This window comes from Felis catus, chromosome D1 (assembly GCF_018350175.1).
Source record: "Felis catus isolate Fca126 chromosome D1, F.catus_Fca126_mat1.0, whole genome shotgun sequence".
Classification (NCBI taxonomy): Eukaryota; Metazoa; Chordata; class Mammalia; order Carnivora; family Felidae; genus Felis; species Felis catus.
Window position 1 is genome coordinate 18,170,212 of NC_058377.1, and position 18,032 is coordinate 18,188,243.

The 18,032-nt window shown below is 52.2% G+C and overlaps 1 protein-coding gene across 1 annotated transcript in view; it reads left to right on the plus strand.

The window, feature by feature from the left end:
• Positions 1-18,032, plus strand: part of GRIK4 (glutamate ionotropic receptor kainate type subunit 4) — a 311,988-nt gene that overhangs the window by 193,930 nt on the left and 100,026 nt on the right. The window contains 3 exon segments of the mRNA XM_045038428.1: positions 403-564; positions 10,618-10,770; positions 11,442-11,546. Of these exon segments, the coding sequence (XP_044894363.1) occupies positions 403-564; positions 10,618-10,770; positions 11,442-11,546 (420 nt within the window).

Consider the following 18,032-nt stretch of genomic DNA (forward strand, 5'->3'; position numbering starts at 1 on the left):
GTCTATATTCCCCACCCAGAAAATGCCTCTGCCTCCTTCAAGACTCAGCTCAGGGGTCACGTCTTCTTTGGACACAGCCCTGCCTCCACCAGGCATGTTAGTTTTGTTGTTTTCTTTCCTCTCTCCATACAGCACATGTCGCACTCACCTCTCTTAGAGATCATTCCGCTTTTTTCGCTTCTTTTCTCCTCCCCTCCCTCAACACCGTGAGCCCTCTGAGAACAACCCGTGGTTCTCTCTGGACCCTGAGGACCGAGCAGGGTGCCCACCCGCAAGTGTCCGTTGGACCAGAAGTCCTTCTGGTCTCCCAGATGTGCCCCCCAGATGTGCCCTAGCCAAGTGCGTCCCCGCACCTCTTCCCTGGCTAACCTAACCCTCTTCTCTGACTGCCCGGTCTTCCAGGAGTTCTCGCTCCAGAGAATGGACAGCCTCGTGGATGATCGTGTCAACATCCTGGGATTTTCCATTTTCAACCAGTCGCATGCTTTCTTCCAAGAGTTTGCCCAGAGCCTCAACCAGTCCTGGCAGGAGAACTGCGACCACGTGCCCTTCACTGGCCCTGCGGTAAGTACCTGCCGGAGCCCCTGCTACCCCCGGTGCCCCTTTACCTGCACACACACACACTCCTTCCTAGAGCCCTGCCCTGCCCGGCCCCACCCAGCTCAAAGAGAGGTGTGTACGGGTGCTGGGAAGTGGTTACGAGAGAGGTTTGACGGGGATGAGCTGTAAACGGAGAGCTTGGTGGGGGGGAGCAGACCGACCGCCCTGCAGGGCCACGGAGCCGTCGTTTAGTGATGTCTGCGCATCCCCTATGGCCAGACTCCTGGTCGTGCTGTTGCTGGGGCCTGCCTGAGTTTAGGATCCAAGAATCCTCTGACTGTGGGCACCTGGGTGGCTCAGTCGGTTAGGCGGCTGACTCTTGATTTTGACTCACGTCATGGTCTCGTGGTTTGTGAGATCGAGCCCCATGTCAGGCTCTTTGCTGACAGTGTGGAGGCTGTGTGGGATTCTCTCTCTCTCCCTCTCTCTCTGCCCCTCCCCTGATCGTGGGCGCTTGCTCTCTCTCAATAAATAAACATTAAAAAAAAAAAAGAATCCTCTGAGTGGAAGGCACTTTTGGTTCATCTGCTTCCTCATTTTTCAATAAAGGAAACTGAAGCCCAGACTGGGAGTGGGGCTAAGGGTGGGGCCGTGGAGGTCTTATTCAAAGTCTAACGCCAGGGCTTTTGCAGGGCAAAATTCGATTCGGAGACTCCTGATTCCGGGTCCACGGTTCTCTCCATCACACTGGACCACCGCCCTGAGTAGGTCCTCATCCGAGGAGGCTTCCTTTATGCCCTCACCCACGCTCTTCCTCTCTGTACTCCCTTCCCCTGTGGTGTATGTGATGGAAGGGAAGTCGTCCCTGGCATACTCCGCTGGGTTTGATGTCCTTACTCTGTGAGGACAGGTCAAGTATGTGTGCTTGTGTCCGTCTGGTAAAAGACAAGTTCTCAGGGGACTGGGATTGCCTGGCTTTCTAGGTCCCGTCCCAGCCGTGTGACATGTCAGCCCCGCGAAGCCCCATAAGACAGCTCAGGTGATGCTCACGTAACTTTCTGAAGGAGCTGCCGTCAGTATCTCCACTTCGCAGCTGATGAAACTGAGGCCCAGAAAGGTTAAGTGAACGGCCCAGGGTCACACGGCTAGTGAACCAAGGAACTAGCATCAGAACCCAGTTCAGAGATTTAACTCCTCGGCCATATTACCTCTTTCTAGGGCCATCATTCTCTTGCCTCTGTCAGTCGGCCTGGCGAAGTGAAAGTAGTTAGTGGGTATTTGTCATATGAGTAAGTGAGGCAGGTGGAACAGTGAGCTAGAGATAGAAAGAACCGGAAAAGAAGTAGGCCTGAGAGATGCAGGGGAATTGGGCACCCCACTGGAACGGGACATTCTGTGGCTTTTAAAATGGGAGCCATATGGGGCACCTGGGTGTCTCAGTCAGTTGAGCATCCAACTCTTGATTTCGGCTCAGGTCATGATCTCACGGTTTGTGGGATCGAGCCCCATGTTGGGCTCTATGCTGACAGCATGGAGCCTGCTTGGGATTCTGTCTGTCCATCTCTCCCTCCCTCTCTCTCTCTCTGCCCCTCCCCCACTTGTGCACATATTCTCTCTCTGAAAATAAGTAAAAAATGGAAAAAAAAACATGTAAAAAATAGGAGCATACCTGCCTCTGATACACGTCCGGGGCAAGGACATTTCTGAACATCTGCACAATGGACACCGAAGTGGTTGGCCAAGACGGTCATCCAGTGGTAGACTTGCCGAAGGCAGGGGCATGGACAGAGTGACCTCCCAGCAAACATTGTACTTCTTTGATTGCATAGCCTGGTAGAAATCTTAGGGAGGAAGAAGTAACTAAAGGGTCAGAGCTTATGCAAAGCTCAGGGGGCTTTGATCAAGGAGCCAGGTGGGAGAAGGGCACTTGAGAACTGAGTTTCAGGAAAGGCTTAAGGAGCACATCCCAACAACGTATTTTAGACCCAAAAGAAGTGAGAATCCGTAGAAAGGAGTTGGCAGGGGTGAAACATCTGAAGAAGGGGGATTCTCACTGCCAGTAGATGCGTTAGGGACAGCGCGGGATGTCTTCAAGCACAGTGTCACGGTAGGACCAGGTGCATCCCTCCCAGCCGGATGCAGGCCTGTCTTCCCGGTCCTGCCACCGTGGCTCCGGTATTTGAATGAGGCTGACGGACCGGAAAGACTCACAGCAGAACATCAGGAAAGGAAACTGCTGCCTGCTCTCCAACCCAGGCTGTCCCACATTTGGCATCTGGCCCTCGTGAAATAAAAGTTCCGTGTGACGTATTTCCAGTTACTCTCTGAGGGTCTCAGCCCTTCCATCAGCACTCACGTTGACCACAAGCAGGCGGGCAAGAGGCCTTCCCTGGGACCCAGTGGGAGGGCTTGTAAGGACCCAACGAGGAAGCCAGCCCCGTGCCTCTCACGGGTCTCTAGGGCTGGCCATGCTCACACGTGCCGAAGAGAGTACTGGCCTCGGAGGCACAGGATCTGGATTTAAATACCAGCCTTGCCGTTTTCTTGCTCTGTGATCTTGGGTCACAGTTTTGTAATGCTTCGGGGCCTCAGATTCTTCTTCATCTGTAATTTGGGGCTGATTATGCTAGACCACTTTAGGAGATTCTCGGGAAGATAAAATGGGCTATAATGCTGTCTTCAAGTGACAGTTATTCAATGAATGGGCTTATTCAACATGCTATCTGCCAGCCACTGGGATAGGCATTAGTAAATACATCAGGTAGCTTTTGCTAGAAATGCTGTGTAACGACCAGCCCCTAAATCTCACTAAGCATGTAACGTGAAGCATTTGTGCCGCTCGTGCATCGGAGCACCTGGGGGGAGGGGGGAGGGATTAGCTCCGGATTCCTAATCTGGCTGGGGATCAGCTCGTCTAAACAACTCATTCAGTGAATCTGGGCTAGGGCAGTTCTGCTCCACATTATCTCTCCTGCTTCCCCTGGCCCAGCAGGGAGGCCAGCCTGGCATAGTCTCGTGGTAGTGGTGGCAGGACAGTAACAGATCAAGTGGTAACACACCAGACCTCTTAATCAGTTTCCCAGAATGTCCCCTGAGAGGGATGCTGCTCCCCCTGTGGAAGCAGAGTGAAGCCCCTCACTTCGGCCTGGAATGATCAGGGAGGGCATCCCAGAGGAGGAGGAAGCCAAGACCGCCCTGCTGCTCACTTAGTGTGTGAGACGCTGTGCCGGGTGGAGCCGGGGCCGCGTGTCCTGTCACATGGAAGCAACCCTCCTGACCTCAATTTTCTCCTTCCCAATCCCAGTCTCAGACCTCCCGAAGCCTCAGCACCTTATGTTCCTCAAGAATGTTGGGGGGCATTCAGGGAGGGGGCGTCTCCAGAGGCTCCCTCCATGCTGGGGGGTGGAGAACAAGCGTACAAGCCTATTTCAAAGGGGAGGTGTGAGGAGCTTAAGGGCAAGCCTGAGACCTAGCCCCGGTCACCGGGAGGGGACAGCCGGTCCTGGGTCCCAGATTGTGGTTGTACCTCAGTCGGCTTTCTCTTGGCCAAACCCTGTGGCTTTCTTGCCAGCAAAATCAGGACATGTGTTCTTTCCAGCTTAGGGGACCGGGGCGCTCCCTTCCGTTTGTTTCATCCGTGCACAGAGCTGAAGGCTACGGCAGCACTTCCCACGAAAGTATCCCACCCCCACCTCTTTTTCCTCCTTACGACATCCCAATAGCCAGCGAGAGTGGTCACACACCCCTCCGTGGCAAATGAGGAAACTGAGGCACGGAAGGGTGAGATTAGAGCCTAAGTCTGCCTCTCGGTGCCAGGAGCCTTGCACCCATGGTCTCGGTGCAACCCCTCCCACCCCCCAGAGAGGGAAGGGAAAGTGTTACAGAAACCCCTCACCTGGAAGAATGTGGAAAGAAAGGGTGAACAGCTTCAAACAGCAACAAATCCTTCTCAAGGATTCTCACTTAGCAACTGCCTTTTGAAAAGCGGTGCTTCCTCCTGTCTCTTTGGGGGCTGAAATTCCCAGCACAAACAGCCCAGCCCTTTCATTTGCCGGGGAGCTGGAAGGCGAGGAGTAATCATGTTCCAGGAAGGCACAGGCTGGTTCCGTCTCCCCTTCGAGCTTTCTAAAAAGGCTGCAGCCAGCAATTCCATGGGGACCTGCTCTCTGCTGCCTCCAGGGCCCTCTTCTTTCCCCCCTTCTCCTCTGCCCTCAGTCTCAGTTCCAATCTCTCTTCCTTCTCGCGTCTTCTCCCCGCAACTCTTCCCTTCCCCCGCTTGACATCCCCCGTGACTCCTTTCCCTCCCTTTCTCTTCCGCCGCCTCCCCTACGCCCCCTGTGCCTTCTGCACTCGCCGCATTTCCGAGCTGCTGGACGCAGGGGTTCAAGCTGAGTGTGGCCACCTGGGCCCGGGCGGCACCACCAGCTGGCTGACCGCAAGCCACACCCGTGCCCCCTGCCCAACACTGTGCAAACTGCAGGCGGGAGAGCCGAGGATAGAGACACAGAACCGCCACTTCCCCACGCCGGCCCCATTAATCACGCTGCAAAGAACAAAAATCGCAGAAAAATCATTAAAATTACAGATGGCTAGGTTAAGTAATTAGAATTTAGGCTCCAACAGATGTTTGTCATTAAGTGTTTATTTCATTGAATAAAACCCAGATTGTACGGACCACTCGATGAGATTTTAATGGTTCCTGTCCTGGTCTGATATTGAGGGGTAGAGATTAAGCTGCAGAGGTTCAGAGACAAACGGGTATCCAAGAGAATGGGCATTGGGAGAACTAGGGCGAGAACATCGGGGGAGGTGAGGGTTACAGGTGTGTGCTTGGGAGATACTCTTAGTTTTTCCTTCAGGGGAAGGGGAAGAAACTCAAGCCACAACTCCCTGAGTCGGATTGATTCATCTTCATTTGGACTAAGCCTTTCACTCCCCTAAACAATTTACAAACAGCTCAAAAGAAAATAACAATGAAGAACCAAATAAAAATATTGAAAAGCAAGAGAATCGAGAGTTCCTTGCCAAGCACCGTTTTGGTGCCAAGAAAGAGGAGAGGATTTTAAACAAGGATTGAGCCGTTTGGGGGATTTAATATTTAGAAGACACAGGGACAGGGGAGAGCCGAGACAAGACAAGAGAGACACGCTCACGGATGGGGCACGGAAGCCACAGGAAGAGGCCGGGCGGTGGAGGGAAGGGTGGTGAATGGGGTGGAAGAGAGAAGGAGCGAAGACAGAGGGGACTGGGGCCTCAGAGTGGAGCACTGGACAGAGTGCTGTTTTGGTACCAGAGCCACTTGTCCCCCAACCGCAATCCCAAATGCTTGCCAGAGCTAAATTAGTAAATAATAGCAGAGGGAGGAAACAAACAGAAAAGCAGTGAGCTGCTTGGGGATGGAGATCCGCGGCGCGATGGGACAGTTGACGAGGCAGACATTACAGGCTGTCGCGCCGGCGGTGAAATGGGCCAAGTGGAGGAGATTGGCATCTGGGGGCAGATGAGCAGGAGGAGTTCGGGACGGGCGGCCGGGGCTCAGAGCAGCCGCTGGAAGATCCAGGTGAGAGACCAGGGCGGGCTGCCAGGAGCCTGCGAGAGAGGGGTGGTCAGGTTCTGTACGGAGCGCCCTGAGGAGACGGGAATCTGGAGGGAGGGTGTTCGGGGCTTGGGAGGTCTTCAGCTCAGATCGGCCCAGGCTGAGCCGCGGAGAGGACCGTGAAGCCCCGAGCGCACTGGGGACTGTCACCGTGTCGCCTCTCTGAAGGAAGTATGCAGATGGAGAGGAGACAGGAGCCTTGAGGCTGACCCTTCCACCGGCCCCTGCCCCCAGCATCCCCCTCTGGGGTGTCATTACTAGAAGCCCTGGAAGAATCTTGAAGGCCCCAGAGACGTCAAGGAACACGGCAAACAGCCACACGCCAGTCTCCCGGCATCCGGATCATTTGCTAATAAGAGGACATCAGCCAAGAAAACCGCATCCCAGACGAGTGGGAACAACAGCAAGCATGTGGCAGGAAGGAGTGTGGGGCCTGGTGGGAGGGTGTGAGAAATGGCGTGGTGAGCTGCGTCTGCCGGTCTATGGGGACTGGGGTCTCTCGGGGACCAGCATGCCGCCTCCTGAGAAGAAGGGCCTCTGGAGGGGTGCGGCCCAGCCTCTCTGGGGGGCCTGGGGCAGCTGTGTCCTGGGAGGAAGGGTATCCCTGTGGCCTCGGCACTGGTTAAAGTACATCCAGCTTCCAGCAGGGAGAATCCTATATTAAATTGCCTTATGCAGAGAAAGGAAATGTGTCACCTCAAGTCACAGCAAGTCGAGAGTCGAGACTCGGGACTGATGTGTTTGGAAATCGGGTTTCCTTCCGTTCCCCTTGGTGTCAACTCCATCCTCAGGCTGGAGCTAGGCCGGCTGCTATCGGCCCAGGCATCACGTCTCAACACAGTAATGCCCAGTGGAGGAAGAAGGGCTGCCTCTGTCAGAGACAGGAAGCTCTTCTGAGGAGGGACCTCTTGCTCTGGGCCTCAGTTCATGTCTCCTTGGACAGAATTGGGCCACTTTCCCGGTCCTGAATCACTTATTCGTAGGGGGATGGGATGACTCTTGGACCATTCAGCGTCACTGGAGGGCTGGGGCTGGGTCAGCCATGCCTGAAGCACATGGCTGCTTGGGGGATGGAGCGTCCCACAACAAAATGGGGGTTCTGATAGGAAAAAGGGGAGAAGGGCGCTAAGCAACCAATAGTAACCTCCCACTGCCCCTCTGTCCTGCTTATAAGTCCTGTCCCAACAGAATTTCCAGATGGCTCTTAATGGAGAGGCTAGCGTGAAAACAAACAACCCATCAGAACAGGAGGCGCAGTGGGTGATGGCCGAACCCAGGACAAGAGAGAGGCCTGCCCACTCTCCTTCCCTGCTGACTCTCTGGCCCAAGAGTCTCTCCTGTCTGCTGTTGAGAAGGTGACCACATCTAGAAGATTGCCCATGTAGTCCCGTGAGGCCGGGCACAAGAATAAATCTGACAGAGTGAGGATTCAGCAGCAGCTTCTCAAGAGGAGACCGGGGGTGGGGGTGGGGGGTGGTGGTGGCAGGGAGCAGGGTGGAAAGACCATGCTGCAGACACAGGAGGAAAAACTAGACTGAGGAGAGGATCCCGGGCATCTGGTCCTGGTCCTGCCACTGCCTTGCTTGGTGACTTTGGGCAGGAGATGATTTCTTTGAGCCTCGGTTTTGTCATCGGTAAAAGGAGAGAGTTGGACTATTTGATTTCTAGGATCCTTTCCAACCTAACAGGCTGAGATTTTGAGACTTTGCGGACGGAGAGATTAGCTGGGAGACAAAGGAGAAGGCGGGACAGAAATTAGCCTACCGTACCATTTAAATAGCCAAACAGAAGGGTCTAGGGGCCAATGTCAGTAGGGGTAGCCAACCCCCCCTCACCTCGGGTCAACGTTTGTCTAAGCTGGAAGGGGAGCGTCTGTGGCATTGATCATTTCCATATGTCCTCTTGGCAAGGAAATGTGAGAGGTCCATTAATAAAGGAGCCACATGTGCGCAGGGGAAAATGAATTATGTGCAAAGGACAAGGACAGTTGTAGGCTTGCTGCGAAGCCTCAAGTGCCAGCAGGTGACCCTCGAATCAATGAAGAAGGAGCTGAGCTGCAGAGGGGAAGGGCAGCGGCTAGAGGGGAGAGAGCGGAAGGTGACCGGTGGGAGGGACTCGGGGGAGGTGGCTGGTCACCAGGACTGCAGAGGATTCTATTGGTCCTGGCCACAGGGTGCTTTGGGACCAGGGGACAGAAAAGATGGCACTGAGAGGGAAGAAGGCCCAGTGCAGACACCGGGGAGCCGGTGCTGCTGCCTGTGTGGATGTCTCAGAGGAGAATGGGAGATGTTGAGGTCTACAGTGCTGCCAGATGGTAGGAGCTGAGTAAATGTGGGAAGAAAGAAAAGAAGGAGGAGGGGGGGCTAAGAAGGGGGAGGAATGAATACACGCGCGAGGCAGTTTTACGGTACAAGTGAGCTTGGATCAGGGCAGAGAAACTCTATTGGGCTGTTCTCCCCTGTTAATTGCCTTTTAGAAAGATTATCCCGAGTCAGCCTCCCCAGCTGCCGTCACAGGCAGGTAGCAGAAGTGCAAAGGGAATAAGTCATTCTTCCCAGCCTGTTTCCTGCCTCGCAGCTCCCCGTTCTTGCTACTCCCCATAGCCTTAGTTCAGCCAGCACCTGCTTCCTCAGCTGACACCTGCTCGCACCTGGGGGCGCACGGCCCCCGCCCTCAGGAACGGTGGCACCTGACCTTTGCAGTTTGCAGAGCACCTTGCGGATCTGTGAGGCAGGATGCTGCCAGTCGTTTACAGAAACCGTTGTTCTCTCCAAGGTTCCACAGCGTGTTTGGGATCGCTCAGCACCTGCGCGAGGGCTGGGATCCAGACTCTGGGTTTAGTCTTCCCACTTTCAAGCTCAGCTGCACCTCCGGCCTCAAGATGCTTACACTCTGTCTTGAGAGCTTGAAAAAGATCCCAGCGGTCCCAAGGTGGCCTCCCTGCCCCCCCCCTCGGAGGGGTGTCTCTCTCAGGGCCTGGCCAGGTAGGAGGAGGCTGTAAGAAGTCACAGCAGGGGACCGTCCAGGGGGACAGTATTGAAATGCCCATGGCAATGTCGCTCTTCAGTGGAGGGGCTTGCTTGGTAATCGGATGGTGTGTGGGCTTCCGGACCCCAATCTCACTGCTCCCCCGGGGCCTCCCCTCAGGGCTCCTGTATGGTTTGACACTATCATCATTTACTCTCCGTAGGTTTTTCTTGTCAGGGACACTGTGGGCACAGCGTGGTGTCATTGCCTCCTGAGAGGGCCCACCCCTCAAGGACGGGCATCTTCTGTTTTTCTGCACCTCCCCAAAGCTGCGGACATCCAAGTGAACTCATCAAGTAGTGCTCTGGCTGAGTCTTGTGGGCAAATTTCACTGCCAAGCTTCATTCAGTTCAAGAAACATGTCTTGGGGGGTCCTACCACATACCAGGTCCTGGTGCTAGATGCTGTGAGGGATACAGAGTTATGACCTCGGTTGGTCCTGCCCGAAGAGCTTGCAATTTAATAGGGAGATGATAATATGAACAGGCTGTACTAGCTTCTTCCTCCGGCTCTAATTCCCTCTGCAGCGCGACCCCTGTCTGCATTTCTGGTTTATTGCTTCTTCCCCTCCCATCACTCCCCCCGCCCCAAGCGCACACCACACTCTCCACCCCTCCATTTTCTGGAGTGCCTTTCTCCCTTTCCCAGCCGCTCCCCCTCCCAGATCCAATGACAGCCCTACCAAAATCCTTCAGCGCTCAGTTCCAACGCCGTGTCCTCCGAGAAACATTTTCTTCATCACCCCACGGGATCCTCCTCTATGGACCCCACAGACCTTTGTGCGCCCCCTCACTCAGTTTCACGTTACTCTTATTTGGGTCCCGCCTCCCCACACGCCTCCTCCATCCTGCTGTAATCTGTCACAAGAATAGGGTCCTACTCATCTTCGGGCTTTGAACTCAACCCTGTGCTTCAACAGTACCCGTTACACGGAGTAGCACAAAGTAGACTGAGGGTAGGATGGTATCTCCAGGAAGAAAGGACATCGTGGGGTCTTCTAGGGGTCAGGGACCTTCCGCTGAGTGTTGTGGCACGGGCATATCCGAACGTAGTGTCCCGGTTCCTTCCCTGTCCTGAGGTAGGCAGCTCCATCCCCTTCTTGGGGATTCTGAGAGCAATGGAAGTTGCTACACCCCTGGAGCGGAGAGAGAAAGGGATAGCCTTGAAATCGTTTGGGGTCCAAAGGGATAGCTTGATGATCTAATCCCAGAGAAGCCTTTGCCACCCCTGTCTGCCTTGGGCAAGCACCTGGACTCGTAGGTGAAGGGCAGAGCGGGTCCAGACACAGGAGGTGAGCCAAGGGCGACAAAGAAGTGCCCTTATTTCTTCTGTTTCTCTTTTCCCTTGTCTTCCTCTCCTCTTTTCTTCCTCCTTTCCCTTCCCTTCCCCTCCGCCTTCACACCCATCCCTTCCTCTCTCTCTGCCCCCCCGGCCCGCTGTCCGCCCTCTCCCAGCTCTCCTCGGCCCTGCTGTTTGACGCCGTCTATGCTGTGGTGACTGCGGTGCAGGAGCTGAACCGGAGCCAGGAGATCGGCGTGAAGCCCCTGTCCTGCGGCTCGGCCCAGATCTGGCAGCACGGCACGAGCCTCATGAACTACCTGCGCATGGTGAGGGGCGGCCGGGGCCCTGCAGGGCGTGGGGGGGATCCCCTGTTCGAGGCCCTGCTCCTCCGGGCCTCCGCCGTACATCACAGTCCCAGATACGACAGCCATCTGCGGTGACCCCGTTCGGTGCGCCGCGGATCACATTTGTCCTCTGATCCCGGAAGTCCCACCCAGGGGGCCGGGCTTGGTGCTGCGCTGCCCACGTGTCCTCTAGCGGGATGGAAATGGATCTCTAGCCCACGAAGAAGACCTCTCCCGGCAGAGAAGCCTGGTGCACTGTAGCTTGCGTTTTGCATTGAGAGTCAGGTCTCCCTGACTTCTTGCAGGCCTGAAGGTGGGTGTCCTCCAAAGAGGACAGATCCTACTAGCAGCCAACAGCCTGGAGGAGGGACACGGGAGGATCTGAGTTCAGGCTCCCGTCTCGGCATTGTGTTGGTTTATACGGCAGCTGCGAGGTCCCTGGGTGTGGGGCGTCTTTCTCCTCCTCCAGCCCCAGCCAAATCTGAATTGGTTCCAGAGACATCGCCAGCTCCTGTGGCTGAGAGACAGGCAGGAGAATGGACCTTGATGGCCTCGTTTCTCTTGGGCATCCTGAACAGCACACGGGTGGAATGCTTGGAGCCAAGTGGCACACGGGGCCTGTTTGGTGCTGTAACTCACTCTCTCTTGGACAGGTAGAATTGGAAGGTCTCACCGGCCACATCGAATTCAACAGCAAAGGCCAGAGGTCCAACTATGCCTTGAAAATCTTACAGTTCACCAGGAATGGTTTTCGGCAGGTAAGTCCTGGTCTGCCGCCACGGTGGCACATCCTTCCTCGTTGTTCCTTTCCGTGTCCCCAGCCTTCCCCTTTCTCCCCTGTCATCAGGATGGCCCCTGCTCTCACTTGTCCCCAGGAGCTACAGGCCACATCCTGGGCACAGATGCTGGCATGCACAGGCCTCCCCGCTTCCCGCCACCGCATCCGCTGGCGTGAGTCAGGGACTGCTGTTCTAGCAGAATAGCTAGAGGAAGCAGTCAGTCATGCTCTGTAGGGGACGGCGGGGGGGTGGGGGCAGTGAGAGGGAATCACATAAGGAAGGAATTCCCAGGCCTGGCCCTCTATTTTGGGTTCCTCTACTCCCTGAATTTCGCCCTAACCCTGAAGTAGTGTCAGGCTCCAGAGCTTGCGGGGAAGGAACCGACTGGATCCCTTCAGCATCGGAGTGGATGGCCGGTCCTCTTTCCGCCAGCTCTTTCCTGACTGACCCACGCCCGGCTGATGCTGGTCACAGCCCTCCTCTCCCATCTGCTACCTGTCTTCTCCCGTCTGCCCAGGACGTCTTTGGCCTCCGAGGCCCCTTCCAACTCCCCACTCCTTTCCGCATTCTCTTCCATCAACTCATTCTCCCTTTCTCCCGTCCTCTCGCACCAGAGGAAACAGGGATTCTGACAGCCATTCCAGGTGCCTCTGAAGGTCTCCCAGCCTCTCCATCACGCGGATAATCAACCCTCTATTCTTAGGCTAGCCCTTCTCCAACCTTAGAAAAGCCAGAGAAATAGGAAATGATGCACTGATTAGAGCAGGAAGCAGACATACTGGAGAATATCCGGCTGTCAGAGTAGCTGAACAGGGCCTCTGAAGGGTCTCGCCTTTCCAGGAGATCATTAAGATTCTTCTTCCAATTCCTCCTCCTCCTCCTCCTCCTCCTCCTCTTCCTCTCCCTCCTCCTCTCCCTCCTCCTCTTCCCTTCTTTTTCTCTTTCGCTCCTTCTCCTCCATCGTCACCGTCATCACATAGCAGCTTTCATTTCTTAAGTTCTTCTCACAGGCCATACACCATGCTAGGTGTGCCATAGGTATTTTCTCATTTAACCTTACAAACCAAGTACTTTCAGTTTCTTTGTATTTGTATTTGTATTTGTATTCTGTCACCTGCGCATAGAGACGATCTTATTTCTTCCTTTCCAATCTGGATGCCATGCATTCCCTTTTTGTGCCTTATTCAGTGGCTAGAACTTCAACGTTAATACTGTTAAGTTGTTTCCGACCTTAGGAGGAATGCATTCAGCCTTTCACCACGAAACTTAAAAACACGCTGCTAGTTGTAGGTGATTTGTAGGTGTTCTTTATCAAGTTGGGGGTGTTCCCTTTCCTAACTTCTCGAGAATTTTTACCATGAATGGGTGTTGAATTTTGTCAAGTGCTTTGTCTGGGTCAACAGATATAATCATATTTTTTTCTTCTTTAGCTGGATCATATGGTGGGTTATATTAATTGATTTTCAAATGTTTAACCAACCTCGCACACCTGGAATAAATCCCACTTGGACATAGTGTATAATTTTTAGACATTGCTGGATTTGGTTTGCTAATATTTTGTTGAGGATTTAGCATCTAACTTCTGAGTGATACTGGCCTGCCGTGAGCATAGGGGGTTTTTTGCTTTGTTTTTACCCGCTTTGTGTGGTGTAGGTAACAGGGTAGTACTGGCTTCACAAAATGAAGAGGGAAGTTTTCCTTTCTCTTCTGTTTTCTGGAAAAAGTTGTATATAAATGCTGTTAATTCTTGTCTAAATGTCTGGTAAAAGACTCCAGGGAAGCCATCTGGGCCTGGGGATTTCTTTTTCGGGGACTCGTAAATTACAAATTCAATTTCTTTAATGGTTATAGGACTATTCAGGTTATTTGTCTCATCCTCATTAGGGTTTGTTCGTCTCAGCTGGTAGTTTGTGATAGGTTCTTTTATTAATCCCCATTTTATAAGTGAAGAAACCCAGGCTCAAGGAGATGGACTGACCTGGTCTTGAATGGTTGGTAATGGCAGTTGGTTTGGAACCCAGAGATCTCTGACTCTGACGCTGAAGTTCTTAGCCACTATGACAGACAAATCATGCATCAAAATCACCTGGGTAATTTGTTAAAAATACAGATTTTTAGACTCCACCCTATAAAGGTCTGATTGGGTAAGCCTTGATTAGGACCCAGGAACTGATATGGTCATTGAGCACCCAAGGTGGTCCCAATGAAACCCTAGGCTACGCTGTGGAGTCCCTGCCACATCTCTGTCCCACCATTCTGTCCCCATGTCTGAGAGGCTGCAGTTCAGCCCTTCTCATGACATTGAATGCAGTGCCTTCCAGAAGGACAGCGATTATGCTAGGCCACAAGGCAAGGTCACCCTTCTTGGAAAACAAGATAAAAGGAGAGTCCAGGTTTAGGTAGATAGCCAGAAACTCTGGGATAGAATATTACCAAATGGTCATCGCATTTAGCTAACCAATAAATGAGGATGTGCTATGTGTCAGGCACTGTGCTGGGCACAGAGGGAACCAGGCTGCAGAAGGCACAGTCCCTGAACTGAGAAAGAGCTCACAGTCTGGTGACACAGGGCCAAAATAAGTGCAATTTGGGGTTATTAAGCTCAGATCTTGCCCTCGAGCTCATAATTCCCTGAACAAATGAAGCCTCCAGCCTGGAGGGAAATTGCTAGGTCGACTCTTCCGTGAGCCGCCACTGTGCTCAGGGATGTGAAGTGAAGAACGCTCATTCATTTTTTCAATAAATACCTGTCGAGTGCCTACGATGTTCCAGGCTTTTTTCTAAGCACAGGTTTTAAAAAATGGGCAAAGTGTCTGCTTTTGTGGGGCCTCTATCGTAGTATGGGACAAACACTAGGCAAGCAAATACATGTATAATATAGCGTCAGTAGTGATAAGTGCTGTAGAAAGAAAAATTAAATAGCGTAAGGAAATGGAGTGCGTGGAGATAATCATGGTGGGGAAGCAGTAGTTAGAAGAACATAACGTTCATGCCAAGCCCCAGACTGACTCCATAGAAAGCCCAATTCTAGGCTCTGAAAAACTCCCTGTTAGACCTCAGGCCTGCTTTCTGCCCCCCGGAAAGAGCTCCCTTCCATCACCCAAGCAACACCTGTGATGGCAGTTGGCTGGTGACCCTGATCCCACCCTCTGCTTGAATGACAGCTGATTAGGCTCAAAGGACCTCTTCTTAACTCTGCTTCTCTAGAAGCTGCCACTCAGCCTGGCTTTTCCCAGATGCCAGGCTGCAGGACTGCCTGGGTCATTAAGAAACAGCATCACCAGCCCCCGGCCCCGAGGTCCTAGCCCAGCCCAGCCCAGCCCAGCAAAGGGTTCTGCTCTGGGACATCCCAACCAGCAGCTACTGGTCCTTCTTCGGCGGCACATGCTGTCGGTGTAGATAGGGCATCTCCAACCTAGATGTGCACAGGAGTGACCAACGGTGTTTGCTACAATTGTGCATTCCCAAGCCCCACAGCTATAAATTCTGAGTCGGCAAAACTGAGTGCCTTTCAGGAATCTGTATATTCTTGATAGCGCCCAGATAGATGATTACAGTGCAGGTGGGCCACAGGCTGTGTTTTGACAAATAGTGTTCTCTGTGCATAGAATTTCCTCTCGACCTCCCCACGTCCCATCCCCATCTTTCTGAGCCAGTGTGACCATCAAAGAAGATGGTATTTTTGACCTTCGGCTCTGCTAAGTTTTTAAGTTTTTATATTAATTCCAGTTGTTTAACATAAAGTGTTATATTCGTTTCAGGGGTACAATATAGTGACTCAACCCTTCCATACATCCCCCGGTGCTCATCACAAGTGCCCTCCTTAATCCCCATCACCTATTTAACCCTCTTCCTCTGGTAACCATCAGTTTGCTCCCTGTAGTTGAGTGTCTGTTTCTTGATTTGTCTTTCTCTCTCTTTTTCCCTTTGCTCCCATTTATTTTGTTTCTTAAATTCCACATCATATGTGAAATCATTTGGTATTTGTCTTTCTCTGACTGACTTATTTCACTTAGCATTATACTCTCTAGATCCATCCTGTTATTGCAAATGACAAGATTTCATTCTTTTTTTTTTAAGATTTATTTTATTTTGAGAGAGAGAGTGTAAGCGGGGGAAGAGGGAGAGAGAGAAAGAGAGAGAGAGAGAGAGAGAGAGAGAGAGAGAGAGAGAATCTTAAGCAGGTTCCATGCTCAGCGCAGAGCCCAACACAGGGCTCGATCCCACGCCCCTGGGATCATGACCTGAGCCGAAATCAAGAGTTGGATGTTCAACCGACTAAGTCACCCAGGCGGCCCAATTTCATTCTTTTTTATGGCTGAGTAATATTCCATTATATATGTATATATCTTACACCTTTATCCATTCATCAGTCGACGGACACTTGGGCTGCTTCCATGTCTTGCCTATTGTAAACGATGCTGCAATAAACATTGGGGTGCATGTATCCCTTTGAATTCGTGTTGTTGTATTCTTTGGGTGAATACCCAGTAGTACGATTGTTGGAGCACAGGGTAATTCTCTTTTTAACTTTTTTGAGGAACCTCCACACTGTCTTCCCGAGTGGCTGCACCAGTTTGCGTTCCCACCAGCAGGTGCAACAGGGTTCCTTTTTCTCCAGGGACACAACTCTTGACTGGATTTATTCAGTGGATTGTGATAATCCTCCTTTATTACCCATTTTTCTTCAACAGATCTAGTGACTGTCCTGCTGCTTTCCTGTCTAGCTCAGGTTCTGTGAATATCAGTGAATACTGTATCGTGGGCATGGAGGCAGCTTTGCAGTTCTGGTCCCCAGGTCCCATCTCAATCACCAGCTGAATCTTTGCCTCTTGATAGGTGTCCTTCCCCTGATTATTACAGGATGAAGAAGTGGTTTGGGGAGTGATGATTAATTGGGTTTCTTTTCCAGGGTGGGAGGAATGTCAGTATCTCTGCTCTAATATTCTTCCAATGCCATCCAAGGTGGTGCTGGCAGGGGAAGGGAGAGTGACCAGGAACAAGGGAATTATCATCTCTTGAGGACCTGTCGTGTACCAGACATCACGCAGACACTTTGCACAGATCACTTCTGACCCGGCGGACAGCCCTTGAAGGCAGATAAACTCCCACTTCACAAATGAGGAAACTGAGGCTCAGGAAAGACCAGGAACTTGACCAAAGCCCACTATTAGCAAGCATTTCGGGCAGAGCTGAAATTCACGCTCAGGCCCGTCCAGCTCCAAAGCCCATGTTCCTGGCTTTCCCTCACTTCCCTGGAATCAATCCCTAAGCCCCCAAATCAAAACACTGTACCCAGGCCTGTGGCTTGTCTGCCACCTGCTCCCAGTGACCTGCTGGGCTGGGCTTTCTTCAGTAATGGTGTCTTCTCATCGGGCTTTGGTTTCGTTCTTTCTCTTCCTGTCTGGGCGAGTGACTATTAAGAGCTGGTTTTGATTATTTAGAAAGCACCACACAGGGACCCAGTGGGTTGTAATTGGTAAAATGTCTGAACCAAATGCCATATTCCCTGCTGGTGGCTGATTAAGGGATTATTACCATTTTAAAAATAGTCTTTCAGAATCCAGGGTTATTTTTCTTACCATTTAAAAAAAATTACTATTTTGATTCTGTTTAGAGAGTGTTTTCCATCTTGGAATTCTGTTGGGGGGGGGGGGGGAATGTTCCCCAGAGTATCCTATAAGTGACATTTCTGAACCTGGACCAGCTCCATATTGCTTATTTATGGCCATAGAGGTCAAGGCAATTGCTTCTAGGTTCCCTAAGCCCATCCTCCAGTTCTGCCGACGTGAGATCTCCCTTCTCCATCCCATAGTCTCCCTTCTCATTTCCCAGAAGATGCCTTGGATGGCATTGGAACAGTATAATCTCCCTACTTCATTTGGGATAAATCAGATTTGAAAGAGACAAGGGGAAAATAGAAGTACAGCATTAGCGGGCCCTTGATTTCCTTCATTTAACTTAGTCTAACGATCAGAGATTCTGAGCAGCCCCCAAGTGACTTTGGGAGGGCTGTAATAAGATGAGCACACCTTTCATCTAAGGATCGGAAGTGACTTAACAGGCTCTAATTAAGCCTTTGGGAGAGGGAGGGCTAAGACATGGGGGCCGGACCTCCCTAGCCAAAGATGCAGATCTCACTTTTCCTGTTAGACTGTATTATCACCAGAGGAGTACCTCCATTTTCTTCCTCTGTGGGATGTGGATGATTTGGCCCCTCGACATTTGTCCTCGTTAAACCCAAGGATGATTGACACTAGATTTGCTTGGCACTGTCTTCTGCTTGCCTACGGTTGGGTAGCAAGCTGGCCCTACTGACGTATGACAGTATTAGCTCACAGTATTATTGGGTGTCCCCTTCATGGCACCCCATACTGGGTGGTGTACAGAGATGTTTAAGATTTCTCATCTTGTATCAGCCGTACCTGAAGGCTGCTCTCTGTCTTGCAGGTGAAGAAACTGAGA